Here is a 22,902-nt window from a genome sequence, read left to right as displayed (position 1 = left end):
TTAATGACAAGAGGTATCCAATCCAGGCACTTATCAAGGTCAGAAGCGAACTTTTTTCAGTTTGCTCGTGTAGTTCCATCTTGGTCTTGGAATGTCAAGGTATACAATAACTGGAATATACTGACTGTGTGGAATATATTGGAGAACACTTCTCGTAGCTACCAATTGAGCATTGTTACAGTCGCTTGATACAAGTCGGGGTTGTACTCCCTATTCCATGCGGCTGATTTAAATGTTCCTTTATCTTTGGCACCAAAAATGAGATATACATGCTTATCTTGAGTCCATTGTACTGATGCATCCCCATGTATATCTTTCTATATTTACACTGCTCGTGATGACTATTGAAGTTGCCTACATACACCGCTGGATGAAGCCGAGTTTCTAGAGTGTGAGTTGGCCAGTCATTACCTGGTGATTTATTGACATTAATGATAGTGATACACAGGGCAAACAATCACAGGCATTTAAAACGCATGTTGGGCTGCAACAGGGAGATGCGCTGGCATGTCTTCTTTTCAACATAGCTTTGGAAAAGGCGGTCAGGGATGCCCAAATAGACAACAGAGGAAACATTTTTAATAAATCATCCCAAATTTTGGCATATGCAGATGATGTTGACTTAGTTGCCCGTACAACACGCAAGCTAGAAGAAATGTATACCACCTTGTCAAACGCCTCAAAAAATATGGGCCTGCAAGTAAATGAGGAGAAGACTAAGATAATGGCATCAACATCCAACAATAGAGCCAGAAACATCGGCCACCAATTCACGGTTGATAACTCTACCTTTGAAGTGGTAGACAAATTCATATACTTAGGCTCCCTGATCACCAAGGAGAACGTCATGATGGAAGAAATCAAGCGAAGAATAATCCTAGCAAACAAATGCTATTTTGGATTGAGTAGACGTATGAGAAGCAGAAACTTAAGCACAAAAACAAAAATAACCATATACAAAACCCTTATACAACCTGTGTTGACATATTGGTCGAAGACGTGGACCATTTCCAAGGTAGATGAAAACCTCCTGCTTATATTTGAACGAAGGATCCTGAGAAGAATATTCGGCGGCATCTGTGAAAATGGTGTTTGGAGAATGAGGTACAACTACGAGATATATCACAGATATAAACATATATTTGGTGGTAAAGACGTAGTATCCCTTATAAAAATAGGAAGACTAAGATGGGCAGGACATCTGGCAAGATCACAGCAGAACAATCCTCCTAGCAGAATCCTTGTGTCACAACCTGTGGGAAGTAGCAGTAGGAGTAGGCCAAAACTCAGATGGATAGATGTTGTAAATGAGGATGGTAGAAAAATAGGCGCAGCAAACTGGCAACAGTTGGCAATGGATAGAACTGACTGGCGTAATAAACTTATGAAGTTCGAGGCTCTTTTATAGGTCTGTAGCACCAATGATATTGATGAATGATAGTGATACTACCGATTTATGTAACAATGGGTATATATCGTTCTCAGAGGAGATAGTAACAAGGGATGCGTGTTCTATGTTAGTTTTTATGTATAGGTAGCACCTAGCAATTTGTAGCCTGGTATTTTTCTCGTTTTTCTGGGATCATGTTCTGTTACACTGTGAGTTACCAGAATGACGACTACGTCGATATGTTAATATTTAGACGTAGCTTACGCTTTTTATACTAATCCGACAAATTCGCACTGAAGGTCCGATTTTTCTCGTAGAAGAGCTCTGAAAAGAGTTTGTTGGTAAGCTTTGAGTCATGTTTCTGTATGTCGATGTCGGAAGATATTAAGATTGTCTGCACTAACGAACTGTCCCACGAAAGTACTAGAAATACGATTCTATTCATGCCAGTTCATGCTTACTACATTGATATTTACTAATCTTATAAGAAATTTCCAAGTTCTTAAATTCTCTACGTGTTCGCTTGATTTCTGTGAATAAAAGTAGTAATAAAAAACATAAAATAATGATATTAAATATTTTTTTGTACAAATCTTACAGTAAAGTAAAATTAGATTTCGCGCCAACGTAACCAAATTTTTAAAAAATTTAAGAATCATCTAATTAGATCCAAGAGCGAAAATTGCTACCTACGCCTAAAACGTATCAGATTATACTTCATTAGGAGTCTCCGCAAAGCGCATAAAAAGTAAAAAGTAAAAATTCTGACATGGAAAAATGTCAGAATAAATGGATGATAAGGAATCTCCGCCTTGCGGTTTAAAAACTTGGAGTTACGATGTAACGAACTGAAAATCATTTTACGCGCGATATTCATTTTAGAAATAGAGTTTTTTGGGATTATCGGGTAATAAAATATGCCACAATGAAATAGATTTAAAAATTATGTATTCAATGTTTATTTAATTATATTCAATGTATTATAATTATCATAAATTACAAGTAATTATATGCTTATAATTAGACTTCGGCAAATATGCATTTAAAAATGTAGAAAATATGCGCATAAATATGCACGTGTTTACCCGAAAATATGCAAATATTTTACAAAATATGCATACAAATAAATAAAAAAATCGTAAAATAGTAACAATTTTATTTAAAAAAAAAAAGTGTACATAACTAAATATTTCCTACTTAAGATTTACATTTATTTTAAGTAACTACATCATTTTTAAGTATGAATAAACTTATTTAGAATTATGGTAACAATAAATGACCAAGTGGTGTTCAAAATTTTCTAACAAAAACTTGTGGCTTCTGTCTGAGTACATATATTTATATATGGAAAAACTTCGTTCAACATCAACTGATGTAACGGGAGCATTTTTCAAACTAACCAAAACATTTGGTTCTAAATTAATTGTTTCCGAAATATTTCCAGCTAGAACACTGACTACTTCAGAAAGAATACGGTAACCTTTATTTTTTTCCATAGTAGCTTCAAATTTTTTTAAAATATCTTTTCCAATATTACCTCTAACGTTCCGACAACATGACGCAAATTCTTTTATTAATGCTGTACTTTCGAACAATGACAGTTTTGGTGATTCTAACTGAGTAATTGTTTTTTGAACAAAACTAAAATTTGATTTTATAAATGAAAGTTCTTGTTGAAGCAAGTTACTCTGAAAAGTTTGTTTAGAATCCAAAAGAGATTGGGAACTTTCATCTGTTAACGTATCAATTATGTTCTTTATTTTAACAAAATGATCTGCATCGCGTTAAAATAGGTTGTGGTGGAAGAGGAATGTTAGGTAGCATTTCTTTATAAAGTTGAATTCTTATAGGAGATTTAAGAAATACTTTTTTGACACTGGATATCATGGTATTTACAAGAGGAAACTTTTTTCGTATTTCCTCTGCAACTCTGTTTAATCCATGCGCTACACAAGTAACATGTATTAAATCTGGGAAAAACATTTTTAAATTTTGTCCTGCTTTCACCATATAAGGAGCAGCATCCGATAAAATAAGCAGTAATTTATTAGAAGGAATAGTTGTCGGAAGAAAAAAAGTTGCTAATGTTTCTTGTATAAAACGCAAAATTGTTAAAGCATTTGTTTTCTCAAGTTGCTGGCATGAAATAAGATGAGATTTTGGTAAGGTATCTTCTTTAAGAACACCAATCAATAAATGAGCAATATACTTTCCTGAGGAATCAGTGGTTTCGTCTACAGATATGTAAAAATAATTATCTGCAATTTCTTCCTTAATATTAATTAACACCGACGAGTATAGCCCGTTCACATTATTTCTTCTTAGAGACCGATCGCTTGGAACATTAAGTTTGCAATATTTTTTTAGAAACGAACTAAAATTTACATTTGCTAATTTTGAAAGCGATATGTTTGCAGACACTAATGCGCGACACAAGTCTTCATTAAAAGTTTCTTGCTCATCTAATTTTTTTGAAGTAGATTGGAAACATTTAGCCATTAAAGTTTGATGTTTTCCTCCTATTTTTCCTTTTTTTGCAATGTGTGAAGCAGTTCTCACATGTTGGTCTATCTGAAATTTCTTCTCACATGCTATCTATAAATAAAAATAAAAACCTTTATTTTAACCCAACCTTTAAAATATAAAAATATACAAGGTGTTTTTGGTTAATCAAATAACTGGTTTGGAAAAAAAACACTCGCTAAGTGTTTTAATTGCAGTATTAATCCACAAATTAGTTTTTGTTACTAACCATTAGTACATTATATAACTTATTTTAAAATTCAACAAAAGTTTTTTCTTTTGTTAATTCAATTACAATAAAAATAATTGTGTTTTAGAATAGCTGACTTCATAAAAAAAAGTAAAGGTGAAAAATTTTTCTAAATACACACCATTGTATTGTACCATGGACAATTTTTTCTCACTAAAGGAAGCTATTTTTCATTTAAAAACAACCTACGAGTTGGTTTTAAAATTATTGTTGTTATTAACTAAAAGAATTTAATTTTTTTTAATTTTAACACCCTGTTTCTCGAAAAGTAAATAAGTTTGACCCCTCATTAACTATATCGTTTTGTTCAATTTTTCGAGAAGTATCTACAGTCAAACGTTGTAAGTGTCATTTGGAAACACCCTGTATGTATGAAATATTAGATATTTAATAGAAAAAATTAGATACTTACAATTTTGCCACAGACTGAACAGTAGATTTTTCCCATATCCATAGACAGCTCTTTATAAGGTTTAATCCAAGTTGAAGCACTGGTTGTTTTAGGCATTATAAAATCACAATCTTCCTTTTTGTTACGCACAACGAGTGTTTACGCTTTGAATATCAAAACAAAAATGATTTACAAATCTGAGCATCAAATTAGAAATGTTTAGGTACCTAATTCAATAAACTGGGAGATTTTGGAAAATCCCTAAATTAGGAACAAAACTATTAGCCGTTTACCTGCTGTTAAGATACAATAAATTGTAGATAGATTTGGGGATTAGATCATAAAATGCAAATGAGCGAACCCTTAGCGATTATCCAATAACTGAATGCCTCAGTGACCGAGACTTTCTAAGAATGTCGAGGGCTACTTAAATTGATCTTCTTTGAAATTGTAAATGTTTTGTACCTGTAGAGATTACGTACTTAGATCATTTCTTGATTAAAATGACTACAAAATTTTATACAAGAATTGAAATAAATTGGTATGTTTAAAAATTTTCAAATACAGTATAAAAATCTGAACTTTTATGCACTTTATGCAAACTTTTATACAAATATGCCAAAATATGAAATATTTGCATAAAATATGCACAATATGCAAAATATGCAATATGCATATTTGCCGAAGTCTACTTATAATTAATATAAATTTACACAAATATGTACAAAATAAAATATTGATCAACTCGATACACCACTGCATTATAAATCCTTGCCTGAAAGTGAAGTAATCAGTGTACATAGAAATATCAAATTCCGTCTGTTAAAGGCATTTCCCTCCCAAATTATTTACTCACAACATGCAGTACAACGAATTAAATCCTTTAAATGTTTAGTAGTATATGCATGGCTGACCCACAATTTTACTTGATGCAGGTCTTGATCAGTTCCGTATCATAAAGTGTGGAAATTCTAACAAGTAAAGATATTAAATTTCTCGGGTATTAAATTCTATGCTTTAAAATGAAAATAAAACAGCTTGTAACAAGAAGAATATATGTGAACACGCCTTAAACTATCAAGTGACGATTCGACAGTTAAGTTAAACTAATTAAATATAAGACGAGAACAATGTAGTCATGACTTCTGATGGTAAAAATTTAAATCCAAATGATAGAGTTCAATCAAAGCAGTTAATTCAAACGCATTCTACAGTTTTTGAAAAGAGTAAAGAAAAAACCCCATATGCTAAACATAGTATCTAGTTAACAGATGATAATCCAATTTTTCAACCTCCTTATCGTCTGGCACCTACTCAGAAGGAAATTCTGCGATATTTGTCAGATAACCTTCTAGAAGATAGAATCATTGAAGAATGTAAGTCCCCTTATGCATTCTCGGTGGTGTTAGTTCCAAAACCTGGTGGAAATATGAGACTTTGTGTTGATTATAGGCGTTTGAACAGTAATACTGTTTCTATTCATCCATTACCTAAAATTCAAGATTTACTTCATTCTAATACCAAAGGAATAACAACAATGATTTACAGAACGTAATGCAACGCCTTAATGAACGCTGTCATGAGTACGGATTGAAGATAAATTTAAAGAAAACTAAATGCATGATCATGAATAAATCTGCACATGCAAATATCCAATTGACTATTGAAGATACTGCAATTGAGAGTGTTAATAACTATAAATACTTAGAAACATGGATAACATCAGATGTAGACCAAACTAAAGAAATTAAGACACGCATTGAAATAGCACGTGCATCATTCATTAAACTTAAAAAGTTTCTTTGTTGTCGGGATATTAGGTTAGAACTACGCCTGAGAATGCTTCGATGTTACATGTTTTCTACTCTTCTTTATGGCTTGGAAGGGTGGACACTAAAACAAGTCCATGTGAATAAGTTGGCCGCCTTTGAATTTTGGTGTTACATAAGAATCCTACGAATCTCATGGATTTAAAGAATGTCAAACGTGTAAGTAACTAGAAGGATAGGAAATGAGGCGGAAATAATATTAACTATCAAAAGACGAAAACTTGAGTACTTAGGACATGCAATGAGAGGGCATAAATACGCATTATTACAACTTATTATTCAAGGTAAAATCTGAGGAAAGCGAAATGTGGGAAGACGAAGAATATCCTGGCTTAAGAACTTAAGGGAATGGTTTGAAAGCAGCAGTGCAGAACTTTTTTTTTAGTCAGCAGAGTCCTCATAACCATGATGATTTTCAACCTTCGATAGAAGATGGAACTTAAAGAAGAAGACTGCCAAGGCTGTTTTCATATCACATTGGATTTAAAAAGTGGATATCACCAGATACTAGTGAAGAAGGAAGAGATAAAACATGGTTTATTACTCCTTTTGGTACATATAGATATATTGCTATACCCTTTGGATTAAGAACAGCACCAGCTACATTTCAATGGCTTATTGAACGTTTCAAATCAGGCTTGCCACAGGTCTCTATGCTTGCTCATTTGGATGACCTCATAATAATGTCTTCTACTTTTGAAAGCCATCTTAAGGATTTGGATGATGTTTTTAAAAGACTTAACATTTTTAAACTTCACGGTAATCGTGCTAAATGTATTTTCAGCACCGATAAGATAAAATATCTTTGACATATTGTTAAATCAAGATGTTTTCACCTGCTTGCCAAACAAGATAGCTGCAATTAAGGACATGTGTGCTTCCCAAAATGTAAAACACTTTCTGTAAAATTTATGAAAATGCAGATAGGTGGATAAAAACAGTCGATTCCTTTAATATCGTCTATAATTGCCAAAATTCTAGTTCAGCCGCTCGTACAGATCCAGCAGCTTCTATGAACTTTCTAAAATAAATAATTCAATTCCTAATGCTCATTCGGTTTTGGATCCTAGATGAATTGTATTATCCTCTTATATTTGCCCTCTTAATTTGACTTTAATTTGAGAGCAATGAACACACGCCCTTATCTGGTCAATACTATCAAAATTAGAAAGACGTCATATCTAGGACATATAATGCGCCATAGGGAATTTGAGCAGCTCCAGGTAATATTAGAAGGCAAGATTGAAGGTAAAAGGGGCATAGGAGGAAAGAAAAAAATCTTGTCTACGAAACATCAGAGATTGGATCCACACAAAAGGACTCACAAAAAATACCATGATTCAAATAATATGAAATTTGTACATCCTTACTTTTTTATTTTTTCTTTTTTGTTTTTTGTTGTTTCTATAAATATAATTTTGTTTTAGGTAGAACAATTTACAGTATTATGGTTATTACTGATTGTGATAGTAGCTGGGAATTTAGGAGTTATTTATACATTAACTATAGGAAGATCGAGGAAGAGTAGAATGAATTATTTTATTACTCACTTAGCTTGTGCAGGTAAGAGTTTTTTTTAATCAACTAGTTATGTGTTTTAATAACCCTTCTTTTCATTTTAAACATACAAATCGCTATATTACATTGTTTTTTGCTTTGTACCAGTTTCTATTAGCTATATGTTATAATGGCAACTATAAAGTTATGGTATCAATAGAGTGTTTAGACTCATTTCAGCATCCCTGCTTCACAGACACTTGGTCTGATACAAATTCTAACTCAGAAATTCCAACGAATGTCTCCTAAAACTTGAGAACTGCAAGGGTTAGCGTACAGATGTGCCACCTACTTTGGAGGCCATGAACTAAAATGATTGAATAATACCGTTTTCTGTCCTCTGGGCTATACGAAATGTGTAAAAGATTAAATCACGCTGGCGTGTTTTGAAAATTTTGGTGAAAACATTTTGTTAATTTTTTGGCGAATGCGTCAAAATTGGTCAAATTCAATTCAGTTTGTTATTTTTACATTTAATCTTAGTATCTGGTGTAGTACATATACTCGTAGAAGGTATAAGTATGCATCTAGTGTAGATTATGTAATCACTGATAGAAAGAAAAAGTAGTAAAATTTGTAAAAAACGATACATTGAATAATGTTTGTGAAATTTGTATTTGATAAAGAGGTGGTCATATTAGGAAGTGATTTAAATGTACATTTCTTACAATCCAATAGAGGAGATGAAGCGATACATGAACTACTAGATTTTAAAAGTAGAGATAATACTATATATAATATGTTGAAATGAGCAATAGCAGTAGATATGGTGATTTAACACACTCATTCGAAAGTCAACTTATGAACTCTTTCTAAATTCTACTTCGTTTAATTTAAAGAATACAAAATGTAAATAAATTTACGAACAAAAAGAACGATATAAATCAGAGATATGAGAAATATGGGAATATGGGAAAGAAGGTATAATTAGAGCAAAACTAGTAGAAAAAAGTAACTGAAACATGAAATACGGCTAGTATTAGATATACTGCAACTGAAGTACGTTTCTCGCAGATCTTTAACGTTATATTGTCTCCAAAATAAAGTAAAAATAACATTAGCAAAAGCTAAAGCAGAAGTCTAAATAAAATTAATATAATTAACATGATACCAGGACGATTGAAAGAATAGGTATAAAATAGTCAAACTTTGTGTAAAGAAAGCAAACGATTTTAGTGAGATTGTAGCATTTTATATTGAAGTCCCCTCGTATATGTGATATATTGAGGTCCCCTCATATATGTTTGAGAGATCTAAGAATGTTTTTGATGTAATTTTGTTCCTATCGTACGTGTTGGAACCCAAATATTTTCAATTCTTTCTTAGCGTCGAAAAGTGATATAAATCATTTTAGAGTTGTTTATTATTTTTAAGATGTGTACTTTCTCAGCATTTTCTTTTACTGTTTTATTCGAAGTCGCCTTATAATTTTGGTACGTCGTAGAAATGGAATCTTCTGCGTTTTAATTCATGTCAAGTGTTTGTTTATTTTCAACGTATATGAACGAATTTTTAAATTCGTCATTCGTACTTGGGTCGCCGTAGGTGCAGGTGTAGATTAATTCTGACTTGGTTTGCTATGTGGATCACAAATATGGATTCACAAATTCACCGTCGAATTTGTGTTTTCTTGTTTTTGGTCCCTTTTCATGGAAATGTAGCATGAAGTGATAGTAGCAGTTTTACGATAGTTTTTGAAGATGGCCTCATGTTGCCATTGTGTTGTGCCTGTTCCAGTCTTTGAAGGAGACGGGTTTTCAAGGTTGTCTGGTGCTGGCGCCGGCGCTGGCTTCCTCCCTCATCTTCTTATCCCTGATCGTCATCCCGGATCTGCCCCCAGTATAGTTCCAGCATGTTTCCAGTTCCCGACCCCAGACATGCAGAATGAAGCTTAGTGAGGTTCAGGTAACTTTTTCTGTGTTTAATTTTCAAGTAAAGACAGACATTTTTTAGAGAAATAATTGCTTTCGTAACAATTTAAATTTTTGTTTTTTTTTTTTAATTGTAAGATTTTAGAGTTTGACTTTATCTGTCAATTTGTGTGTTCAGTTTTTTTTTTAAATTTATTGTTAACTTATGACAGCTCGTTCTATTATTATTTTGATTTTATTTGTTTTATTTTTAAAAAAGGTTTACCTCCATGCTATTTTGTAAGTTTTTGTAACATCTCCTGAGTTTGTAAATCAATAGATGACATGTAAGTTCTTTGTATTTTGTGACTATTGTGGTAATATTATTATATTGTCTTTTTTGAGCATTCTTGTGTTCTCTATGTTTTGTAACTGTTTGTGGTAAGACACAATAAATGTTAAATTTTGTTTTTTAACATTTTGTTTATTCCTTTTTAACTAACCCTTTTTGAGTTTTATTTAAAAAAGATATGTTTTTTATGTTTAATAATTATATCTCCAGTTACAACTAGCTGTTGTGATGGTTATATTAGGCACCTCAAAGTGGCGCTCTATATAAATTACTAGAGGTGTTTCCTGTTTCTTTCTGTTTTGTTTGTCCCAAGAGATTTGTATAAGTACCCCTTTATTTCATTTTTTTGTAGTTGCCCCAATCTAACCCCCTTGTCTTTTACTTATCCACGACCCCAGCTCTCCTACCAAAACCTGAGTGCCGTTCGCATATGTTTCGATTATTTTGCTTGCCCTTCTCCACCCCCAGTAGTTTCTTCCCCCAATTGTCTACCCCTAATAGTAATACATCTATGGTAGGCAAAATATTTCGTTACAAGATTAGATGTATTCGATACTTCTTTCTTGTATTGCCTTGTTTTTTCTTATATTGTCTTGTATTATGGTCAGTGTTCTAACCACTTCCGTGACTTTTCCCATCCGCTGCAAAACAACCTAGTTAGGAACTCTACACAGCTTATTCGCATTATTCTCCGATATACCCAGATTTGAAAGGTTTCAAGTTTTCTTACAGGTGTAAATGGTAAAGTCTTACCTTCGACACCATATAAAAGAACAGAAAACACATAACTAAACTAATTTTTAGTAAAAAAAATATTGTTAACATAAGATTTTCTTTATCTTAAAAAATGCAGCTCTGGCCTTCTCTATACGTATTCTAATTTCTTTGCTTATGTCTCAGTCCTCATTTAGATTACAACTAATTTAACTGTTGGTTCCCTCCAGTTGTTTTAAATAAGCTGTTACCACTTCTGGTTGTATTGACGTTTTACTGAAAACCATTCCTTTTTGTCTATGTGGTATTTAGCTTCAGTTCATATTCATCACACGTTGTGGTAATCCTATTTTTCAGATGTTGAAGATCTTCCTAACTATTTGCAATTAACACTGTTTCTGTTGTATTAGATACACAGATAATAAAATATTATTTCTCGAAAAAAAAAGTAATAAAATAGTGAACAAATGCTTTGATAGTTTATTTAATGAAAAGTTACGGAAAACGAATTAAACTAACGTAACAGCAACATTTACCAAACCTAAAACAGAGGAAATTACTATACCAGTTCAAATTAAGACAGATGAAACAGTTTTGTAAAACGAAAAACATGTGTTAACCCCTTTAGCGAATATTTTCTGAGTAATAAAGAGTTTACCATAATTATAGTGTAATGTCGACGATATTACAATTGTAATAGTTGATTTTGTACAGAACGAAGGTTTTCGGTCTTAGCAGACCATATTCAGTGAACTTCAACGTACTTGCTATATAATCTCATTACCAAGCAGTGGGTGGGTTTAAATTAAATATTACATACTTAAAAGTATTAAAATAAACAACACATGAGTCTCTTACTTATGTATGAGTATGTGTAAGTCATAAGACTTATATAAATGCTGTTTCCAGTATTGTGTCAAGTATGTTTAAACCCATTCACTGCTTGGTGATGAGGTTATATATCAAGTACTTAAAGTTCAGAGAAGATGGTCTGATAAGACCGAAAACATTCGTTCTGAACAAAATCAAATATTGTAATCCATTTGGATTTTTTTTAACTACTAGTACTATAGTATAGACCCAACTTCCGGGAAATTTCCCACTTTAAGCTTATTCGAGTTAATCAAATAAAACCAAATTATCTATCATCATGAAAATGGTGTTTGGAGAAGACGATACGACTTCGAACTCTATAGAGTATACCAGGAACCAGATATCGTAAAACACATTAAGATAGGACGTCTGAGGTGGGTAGGCCATGTAATGCGGATGGAGCAAACCGACCCAGCTAGAAAAACGCTACTTGATACACCTATTGGTCAAAGAAGAAGAGGAAGACCCAGAACAAGATTCCTAGATAACATAGATCAAGGTATGAGAAATATGGAAATACGTCCATCGAGGAAGGCGATGGATAGGGACGACTGGAAAAAAATTCTTGGGGAGACTAGGACCCACACAGGGTTGTATAGCCAAAATGATGATGATGATGATGTGCAAGACTAATTGAGACAAGATTAATTGCAGAATCAAATTTTGTTATAAGCTAATTGGAGGAAAAATACAGTGCTAGTCAAAAGTCCGTCCGTCCCCTCGTATCTTTTAAATGGTTATTGTTATAATATTGAAATTTGGAGGAAGGTAATAAACAGACGTAAGCTTCTTAACTAGTCATAACAGGTGAATAATAGTGACAGATGACGTTTCAGCGCCACTGTGACAGATAGTTTTAAATGGGACCTTATGGCAAGTGATACCTCGTTTGAAAGGTATTGAAAATACCTATTCAGTCATAATAATTTTGTTTGAGTTTAAGCTCATTTTGATGAATAAATTAAATAAATACTAAAATTATAGCTTCTCATTTAATTGATAAATATTTAACAACCAGTTCTTATAGTAAGTGTTCAAAATGTGCTCCATCTACTTCCTGACAGTAATGCATCCTATTTCTAAACTCTTGCCGTACTCGTTCAAATGTGTCGGGGGAAATTGTCCTACATTCTTCAACAATTCGTTGTTTCAAAATGTCAATATTGTCGGTTGCTGTAGCGTAAACTTTAGATTTCAAGTATCACCACAGAAAAAAATCTAATGATGTGAGGTCCGGTGACCGAGCTGGCCATTCTATCGTACCTCGTCGTCCAATCCATCTACCACGATATTTCTCATCTAGGTAACGTCTTACTGTACCATAATGGTGTACAGGAGCACCATCTTTGTGGTTTCCCAAAATACCTGCCCAAACATTTATTTTTTTTTTGGAAATTGAGTATGTGTTTCACGAAAGACGTAAGGATTTGTGTCACTCCAATATCTCACATTGTGTGTGTTAACATTTTCATTGAGAGAAAAAGTATTTTCGTCACTAAAACAAATTGTTTTTATGTAATTGGGCTGTTGGTTAATTTTATTCGACATATTTTCACAGAATTCTAGTCTTCGGTCGGGGTCATCATCTGAAAGTTGGCGCACAATTTTTAATTTATATGGATTAAATTTATTTTCAGCCAACACTCGGTGTACTGTCTTTTGACTGATTCCATAGATAGATGCAACTTGGGCTGTAGAAGAAGTAGGGTTCACTACCATTTCTGAAATTATGTTAATTTTTTTGTCGTCACTAATTGTTGGTCGACTAGATCGTTTGACACTACCTGTTTGTTTAAACTTCCAAAGAAGCTTCCTCAAATAAGCTCTCGATGTAGGGCGATCGGGGTACCTCTCATTAAAAAGAAGTTCCGCTACATGGATATTATTTCCACATTCACCAATTATTAACACAGCTGCTACTTTGTCGGCTACAGTAGGTACCATTCTGCCTTTGTAAAAATTTAAACGTCTCTTTAAACAATTTTTTTTTTAACCTATTCTCTATCCTTCCATTGTTGGATGTAGGTCTCCCCCAGTTCTCTCCATCTTTCCCTATCTTGATCTGTTCTCTGCCATGTAGGACCTCCTTGTTTCCTGATGTCATCTTTCCACCTCATCTGTGGTCTGCCTCTTGATCTCTTTGCATTGTATGGACGCCACTTTCCGATGGCATTGTTCCATCGTCCGTCTTGGAGACGTTCATTGTGTCCAGCCCATTTCCATTTCAGTTTTGCTGCTTGTTCTATCGCGTCTACTGTCTTTGTTCTGGTTCTGATCCACTGGTTACGTTTTCTATCTTTAAGTGATATACCCAACATTTGTCTCTCCATCGCCCTTTGTGCCTACCTTATCTTATCCAAATTGGCCTGTGTAAATGTCCATGTCTGTGCTCCGTAGGTGAGCACCGGTATTATACAGGAGTTATATACCTTGCTTCGTAAGTATAGAGGGATTGTTTGATTTTTTAGAACGTAAGAAAGTTTGCCGAACGCTGCCCATCCCATTCTTACTCGTCTCGATATTTCAGCTGTTTGATTTTCTCTGTTAGCTCTGATTGCTTGTCCTAGATAGATATATTCATTTACCTGTTCTATTTTTTCTGTTTCTATTTTTATTGCCTCTTGGTCTTCCGTGTTTGTCATTACTTTTGTTTTGTTGAAGTTAATTTTTAGGCCTTTTTGAAGTGATTTTTTCGTTAAACAATATTTAAACTAAATATTAACTAAGAACAACTAACTAAAAACAACTTGACTAAACTAGGCAGAAACAGAAACTAAATATTCAGGTATAAACGCGTTTGCAAACTAAAAGTAACTAGAGAATTGACTAAACTAAGTAGAAACAGAAACTAAATATTGAGCTATAAACGCTTTTGCAAACTAAAAACAACTAGAGAATTGACAAACGTCAAATTTTTTGATAAATAACCAAAGGCGGACGTTAGAATTTTTATTAATTAAATGTCAAAGCAGAATTTTAGGTTTATTTTCATTATTTATTCGTCAAAATCATCTTAAATCTAAACAAAATTAGAATGATTGAATAGGTATATTAAAATAATTGTAGTTTCGCATTTAATTAATAAATATTCTAACGTTCGCCTCTAGTTAATTGTCAAAAAAGTTGATATTGACGCACAAACAATTAGGGAATTGGGGAATTGAAAAATGTCAACTTTTTGACAAGTAACCAGTGGCAGAGGTTTTAATATTTATTAATTAAATGCGAAACTACAATTTTAGTATTTATTTAATTTATTCATTAAAATGAGCTTAAACTTAAATAAAATTAGTATGGTTGAATAGGTATTTTCAATACCTTTCAAACGAGGTATCACTTGCCATAAGGTCCCATTTAAAACTATCTGTCACAGTGGCGCTGTAACGTCATCTGTCACTATTACGTCACCTGTTATGACTAGTTGAGAAGCTTACGTCTGTTTATTACCTTCCTCCAAATTTCACTATTATAACAATAAAAATTCAAAAGATACGAGGGGGGGAACGGACTTTTGACTAGCACTGTATATAAATAATGAAACAAATACTAATTTATTTAATAATATGATATATGAGAAAGAATATGATAAAGTTTCATAACAGTTTCTGGGGTGGACGCTTAGTAGGAAATAAATCACCAGTGAGCACGTTAAAATTGTATAATATGTACGAAGGAGAATTAGGGTTAAAACAAATGTGAGATAGACTGGTAATGTCCTAGTTCAATTTTTACACATCTCTTGCCATAAATAGTTATGTTTCTGCCTGGCAGTGTCCATTGAAATGTTTATCAGCACCTAATTGTCGCTACTTCATTTTATTGTGGATATTAAGAATCTGGAATCTTAAGGTAGAGCAGCCAATGTGCGCCCCTTGGACATCCGCATTCTTGCACAGATTCGTTGGAGCCTTGAATACACAGTTTCAGTAGACTCTGGTAGAGTTGATACAAATATTGTCTGCCGTATCTAAAATCTAGAGCCGATCAGATGATCTTATAGCTCTTTTATGCGTCCTCTATGCGTTTTGGAGGATTCTAATAGCTTTACCTTAAAGTGCTAATATAAAAGATGTTGCCATCTGTTCATTTGCCCATCCATTATTTGTGTAGCATGGTAATGTACAGTATAAAAGTATTAAAAATATAAATGGCATGTCAAAATTTTGCTATTGCAGTATTATCTTTAAATAATTTAATATATTTGACATCTAGCTATACAATATAAGAGTGATCACTTCTTTTGACACACCTGGTATATACATATAATACTCAATCAAGCAGCTTAAAACAGAAAAGACTGGCTTTATTATTTTTCATTCTCAAAAGGCCTATGTCCAACAGTGATAGCGCCGGACTGAATAATGATGATTATGATGCTGTTATGTTAATTAATTTTGTTGAATAATGATGTGGTTCTGTGGAAAATACAGCTTTCATAATTTAAATTTATATATTGCTAGTCAGAAATAATACATTTATTAATTAAAAATATATTTCGCTATCATATCAATCTACTCTTGTTATGAGTTAGGCAAATAAAAAATAAACTTTGAAATAGAACACAATATACATGTTGATTTCATATGGACACGTCCAAAATTAATATATTCTAGTATAGCCCACCATAAAATTTAACTTCATGAAAATTCAGAACATATATACCTATGTACAAAGTTAATTGGTCTGTCGACATCGCAACTAACCGTAAGTCTCCTCATACCCTGATAATTTTTTCAAACATGTTTTAGCTGCTAACACAAAACACATTATTGTTTATGACTAGACATTGGAATATATGCTGTAAAATATGGTAAAATATGCATACACTATACGTTCTAAAAATATGCACAATAAATGCATAAACATAATGTTATTTTGTATTTCGCTTTTTGGTTTTTTTTTTAATGATTTAAATATTTTTATTTATTTTAATAAAATTATAGAGAAAAATATTCTTATAAACTTTGATTAATGATAAACGACAATGAGGACCATGAAGAATATAGAAGGTGTAATAGAGAAGTGAAAAAAGGTAGCCAAATTAAAAATGAACGATTGGGAGAATAGATATGTTGAAATTAAAAGATACATAGAAATAGCAGGTGTTTTAGAAGCCTGGAAAATAATTAAGCATCTCAGAAAAAATAAAAAAAAGATTTAAAATATACCCATAATTTCCTTACGAGAGTAAGCACCTTATTATGCAAAACATCTTGTAACGATATAATTTGCCGACCACATTGGGTATCACTTATAGGGGGTTGAAAGTGGGGACTGAGCAATTCTTGGGCTGGAGATAGGGTAAGCAAACAAACCGAAATGTTTGCGAACAGCCACTCTTGTTTTGGTTGGAGAGCTGTTTCTGTTCAGGAAGAAACAGAGAACTTTTGGCCATCATTAAAAGAAGCAAGACAGCATATTGGGGGCACATACTTAGAAACGAGATGTACGAGTTATTGCAGCTGATTGCGAGGGATAGAACAAGTATTCTGGTTGAAAAACATTTGTGACTGGAACGGGTTAAAAACACAGACGCTTTTAAGAAATCCAAAAGATAGCGGCGAATTTCCTGGTTTTAGCCGACCTTCACTAGTTGAGTCAGCACTAGAAGAAAAAGAAAAAGAAGAAGAAGAAGTAGAAGTAGAACAAGAAGAAGAAGTAGAAGTAGAAGAAGAAGAAGAAGTAGAAGAAGAAGAAGAAGAATGAGAAGAAGAGTACTGAAAACGATAGAACAATAAGTCATAGTAACATTCTCTAAGCTGAAGACCACTTAAGCCAGATCCTCCGAGAGATGTTAGGGTATGATGTGTTCCATAGATGGAAGCATAGAAGATCTAAACAGCAAATGTTAAAGAACATTTAAAGAAGTCTAGATAGTATTGTAGCTTTATCAGAAGAAACCGCCATGTACTATGCTAACTAATTGATATTTTATTGCAGACACCCATTTTAAAAAAACATATAAAAAACACAAAAAGCATAAGTCCAGACCGGGGACTCGGTGCTAACTCAAGCAACAGCAAATCGACGATAAAGTAATCTAAGATGATATCTGGACTATAACGCCTTATGCTGTTCCGATAGGATATCATAGGGTAGGATATCCTCCCGGAGTCCTTATAACCGAGACTTCCACAGACTTTCACATGTCAAGTATTTGAGGGGGGTAAAATATGGTCTGAGAGCATTGGAGAAGGGTGGAGTGGTTCCTGATTTACACACAGATTAATGAATTGTATACCCGAATATCATTTTAGTAGTGTACAAATCCAATCAATCTGGATTGATTTCTGTTGCTTGCTTGCTAAACAGAAAGTATTTATTTTATATTTTCCTCAATCTAAAATTCAATATATATCAATTATTTCAGATTTATTGGTTGGACTGATAAGTGTTTTGACTGATTTGATATGGAGGACAACAGTAAGCTGGTATGCTGGAAATGCCGCCTGTAAGATTATAAAATTTCTTCAAGTAAGTAAACTAAAATACTATAATTACCTTATATACTAATTGAATACTCTGACTGTATAGACAAAAATTAAGATAATCGTATTTTAAATATAAAGCGTAGATACAACTAAATGGTGTAATAAATCATCTAAGAATGATTTAGAGCATATATCTAAAAAATATCACAGGAAAACGCAGAATACAGTCTAACCCGTTTATTGGAATAGCCTTCGTACGAAGAAAAAATATTCCTATAATCGGTATATATATATTATATATATTTATATATATATATATATATATATATATATATATATATTTATATTATATATTATATTATATTATATTATATATATTTATATATATAATGGGCCTGCGTAGCACAAGCGGTAGGATGTTTGCCTAGCAAGCCGGTGGTCCGGGGTTCGAATCCCACCGCCGGCAAGAACATCTAGACATTTTAAAAATGTCTATAGGCCCCAGGTCGACTCAACCTGAATAAAAATGAGTACCTTGGGTAAAACCAGGGGTAATAATAGACGGTTGAAGCGTAGCACTGGCCATGTTACCTTCCTTGTATACCGTAGGCCCTAGATATAGCAGACTACCCTGCTATACTCCCAAAGCCGCGACAGCGGTATAAAACGGGAGACTATTATTATATTATATATATATATATATATATATATATATATATATATATATATATATATATATATATATATATATATATATATATATATATATATATATTAAATGGTCAAATATATTTTAGTCATTCTAATCATTCCTGCTTCATCCGACACTCAGACTGATACAAATTCAAACTCGAAAAGTTAACGAATGTCTCCTAAAACTGACCACTGTAGTTAGCGTATGCAGGTCTCACCTGCTTTGGTGGCCATAAACGAAAACGATTCAATATTATCATTTTTTATCCTCTGGGCTATACGAAATTTGTAAAACATTAAATCGTTTAGCAAAAGGTGCTATTGCTTTGTTGAATTAAATGGTCAAACATATGGCCTAGGAGGACAAATTCGTCAAATGTTCCGTGTATGAATTGGTATCAATAGACTGTTATAACGTTATTTCTGTATGTCCTACGTCTTCGGAAAGTCGGGAACATAAAAGTCAAAGACGAAAAGCCAGCGAATGTGTCTTGCTATTTTGCCACCTTTCGAAAAGCGCCACCTAATTTGGTAGCCTTAAACGAAAACGACTACCGTTTTCTGTCTTTTGAGCTGTACGAAATGTGTATATAAAAAATGTTTAAAATATATAAAAGTATATAAAATATATTTTTTTTATATATTCGGCGTCTCATTTCATCAAAATCGTAGCAAAGCTGTTGCTGAAACTTGTAAATATTTTAATTTCTAATAAGCAGGTTCGACTCTACAATGAACTAAATAACATGGTGTACAGTTCCCGTCATATAAAACTGGTACACTTTTTTTTCCCAATGTAAACCTGTGTTCGGACTTGAAACAATGGTTCGTGAATCAATTCGTTGTTGCCATCACAGATAACTGAATTGCACTAAATCTAAATAAAAAAAGAACGTTCAAAAATGTTTAAGTTTTTATATAGGTATTATTATTATTATCATTAACAACAAAAAACAGTATCTAATAAATTTAATAACCAGAGAGAGGGTTGAGTTAATGCCCAAAATGTTTAAAGGATCTTTAAACGTACGTATTGGCACAGGGAACATTGGAATGCATCTACTATAATTATATAATGTGTCTGTAGCACCTCATTTTCGCTGATTTGATACAATATTTTCGTTGAATTGAATTATATAAACATAAACAGATAATTCCATTGGAATCCGCCGACCACAGTCCATCCAATCAGAAGGTATAAATAGGCCTGAACTTGTTTATAATAAATTAATAATAAGTTAAGCATTTAAGAAGTTAAGTGTTAATTGTATTTAGAGCGTTTATTTATAGTTCGGAAACAAGTATATTGTATTGTATTTTTGAAAATAAAGTTTTTAAAAATGAAGTTTCCACGAAAATAAATTTAATTACTGGCAACGTTGCCCTAGAAATTGGAACGACATATGTGACAAGATCAACTTACACAACTTGAAAAACACGATTTTCGGTTATAAGAGTTGTACCAGTTTTTTATGACGCGAACGGTACGTACCTATTGTTTTTTAATGATCTTTAATTGTAAACATTTTTAAATTTTTTGATTTCTTTTTTTTTTTCTAAACGTATCTATCTTCTTATAATGTCAGCTACTATGTTGATCAATTTTATTTTTATTCACTGCTGATCAGAATGGATCAGTTAACCTTAATCTAATTTCTAAGATTAACCAAAAACCGCATTCTTATGGGACTAGTACACACAAATTAGAAATGTTTAGAAAGGTTTTTAAATCTACTACTACTAAGGATTTCCACAGTTTTCACTGTCTTCCTTAACTCAACCGTTTTTTCCAATTTTCCCTGTCATTCCAGTCTCCATCTCGCAGGGTTCTTTTCTCCATAGCCTCGTCGATTTCATCTCTGAATGATCTTCGGGGTCTTCCTCTCTTTCTTCTTTCAATCGGGCTCCATTCTGTGATTTTGTTTATCCAGCGTCCTTTGTCCGCTCTTCTGACGTGGCCGTACCAGGATAGTCTCTTCTCCTCTATATAGTCGATTATGTCTGATTGCACTCCCATTCTCCGCTTAATCTCTGCGTTTTCAATTCTGTCTCTTTTTGTAAGTCTACAGCTTCTCCTCAGGAACTCCATTTCTACTGCTCTTATTCTACCTCTATTTCTCTTGTTTATTGTCCAGTTTTCGGACCCATATGTCAGGATACTTCTTGTCAGGGTGTTATATATTCTCTTTTTTGTCTTTATCGTAATGTTCTTATCCCACAACACTGAGTTTAGTTGTCTTATACAGTTTCTTGTTTGACTCAGTCTGTTGTTTATATCTTCTTCTGTTGTTCCCTGGTTCGATATTATGGTTCCTAAATACTTGAATTTATCTGTTCCATTTATTTGTCTTCCCTCGTCTATCTCTAGGTTTCTCATATCCTTGTTTTCTGTTGTTAGGTATTCGGTTTTCTCTAAGTTTATTTCCATTCCGTTGTTTTTATATTCTTCTTCTAGTTTTCTGAGCATAAAGCTGAGATCTTCTTCATCTTGTGCGATGACTACTTGATCGTCGGCAAAACTTAAGGTGTATAGGTATTCGTCTCTTACTGGTATGCCCATTCCTTCGCACTTTCTCCTCCATGGTTTGAGTGTCTTTTCCAAGAATATTTTAAACAGAGAAGGGGACGTAGCACAGCCTTGTAGAAGTCCTTTTGTCGTCTTAAATGGATTGTAGGCTTTATTTCCACATTTAATAGCTACTTTGTTTTCTTTGTATAGTGCTTTAACTGCTTTTATTAGTGTTTGTCGGATTCCGAGATCATTCATTGCTTCCCATAATTTGACTCTAGGTATTGAGTCATATGCTTTCTTTAGATCAACAAAGGCCAGATGGACCGGTCTAACTTTTGCCATTTTCTTCTCTATCAGTTGTTCTAATGTGTACGTATGATCTAGGCATGATTTTCCTACTGTGAACCCTGCTTGGTCTTCTCCAATTTTTCCTGTTATTTCAGTTTCTAGTTTTTCTTTAATAATTTTCCCGTAAAGTCTACCTACCGACGATATTATACTAATTCCTCTATAGTTTTTAAATCCCCTGCCCATTTTGACACCGGAGCTTAGGTACTCCATTTGTAGATTTTAGGTATAGTTTTTAAGACTAATAAGTCAGGTTAATAAACAACATGATTTGTTCAAAATTTTCACTGTTAACTTTTCACTGACAATAACTGATAATTTTTAACTGATAACTGATAACTGATAACTGATGAAGGTTGGAATATTTTCACCGGTAGCTCCTTAATACTTATATCAGCATTTTCGACATTTTCTTTAATAATATCAAATAGATTTTATCAATATTTAATAATTTGGTCTATAATGACCATTTTACCCTGTAGATGTTAATCAATACCAGTTTTTTAACTCCAAAATCATCAGATCATTCATTGCGAAGCCTTTAGTTATGTTTTTGCTTTTAAACTTTCAAACTTTTTTGTAACGTACTTCTATAAATTATGCATTATTTAATGCTATTTTTACATTTTTATTTGCATTTATGGGACACTGAGTCATTTTGTGAAAGGAATTTTAAAATCTCTATATAAAAATTATGGTTTGAAACTGGATTATTGCATTTAGATGATAATTTAGAATTTGCATTCTGTGAATGCTTTCGCAATTTTTATTATTTGGTGTAATTGCTTTACTAATAGAAAGGGTGGGTTAGTATAGATTTTGAGGTATTATCGTTAATTTTTCTAAGAACAGACTTTTTAGACAGTTCTGTAGTTTTTTTTAACAAAGTATGATTCTCATTTAGTTGTAATGTACTTTGCATTAACAGATTACATTTTTCATGTTTGTCAATTAAATGTTTTTTATTAAATTGAATTCTTCTTGTAATTTTCATAGTGTTGACTAGGTAGATCCAGTAGCGTAACTACAATTCAGCCAGGTCCTAAAACTCTTCTTAAAGATAATTCACACAAGAATATACAACAGATATGAAAGAGACATTAGCCCCACACAGTTCGGTTTCAAACAAGGATTTGGCATAAGAGAAGCACTTTATAGCTTAAGTGTTCTACTTCAGAAATGCAGAGAT

General features: G+C 32.8%; 1 protein-coding gene across 1 annotated transcript in view; it reads left to right on the top strand.

Annotated features, from left to right (window-relative positions):
- Nucleotides 1-22,902, top strand: part of LOC140437533 (cardioacceleratory peptide receptor-like) — a 178,363-nt gene that overhangs the window by 93,680 nt on the left and 61,781 nt on the right. Inside the window, exons 2-3 of the mRNA XM_072527113.1 lie at nucleotides 7,811-7,946; nucleotides 18,100-18,203. Of these exons, the coding sequence (XP_072383214.1) occupies nucleotides 7,811-7,946; nucleotides 18,100-18,203 (240 nt within the window). The remainder of the gene's footprint in view (nucleotides 1-7,810; nucleotides 7,947-18,099; nucleotides 18,204-22,902) is intronic.

The sequence above is a fragment of the Diabrotica undecimpunctata genome, chromosome 3 (genome assembly GCF_040954645.1).
Source record: "Diabrotica undecimpunctata isolate CICGRU chromosome 3, icDiaUnde3, whole genome shotgun sequence".
In the NCBI taxonomy this organism is placed as follows: domain Eukaryota; kingdom Metazoa; phylum Arthropoda; class Insecta; order Coleoptera; family Chrysomelidae; genus Diabrotica; species Diabrotica undecimpunctata.
The sequence above is the reverse complement of the archived record's forward strand: the minus strand, read 5'-3'. Positions and strand labels throughout refer to the sequence as shown.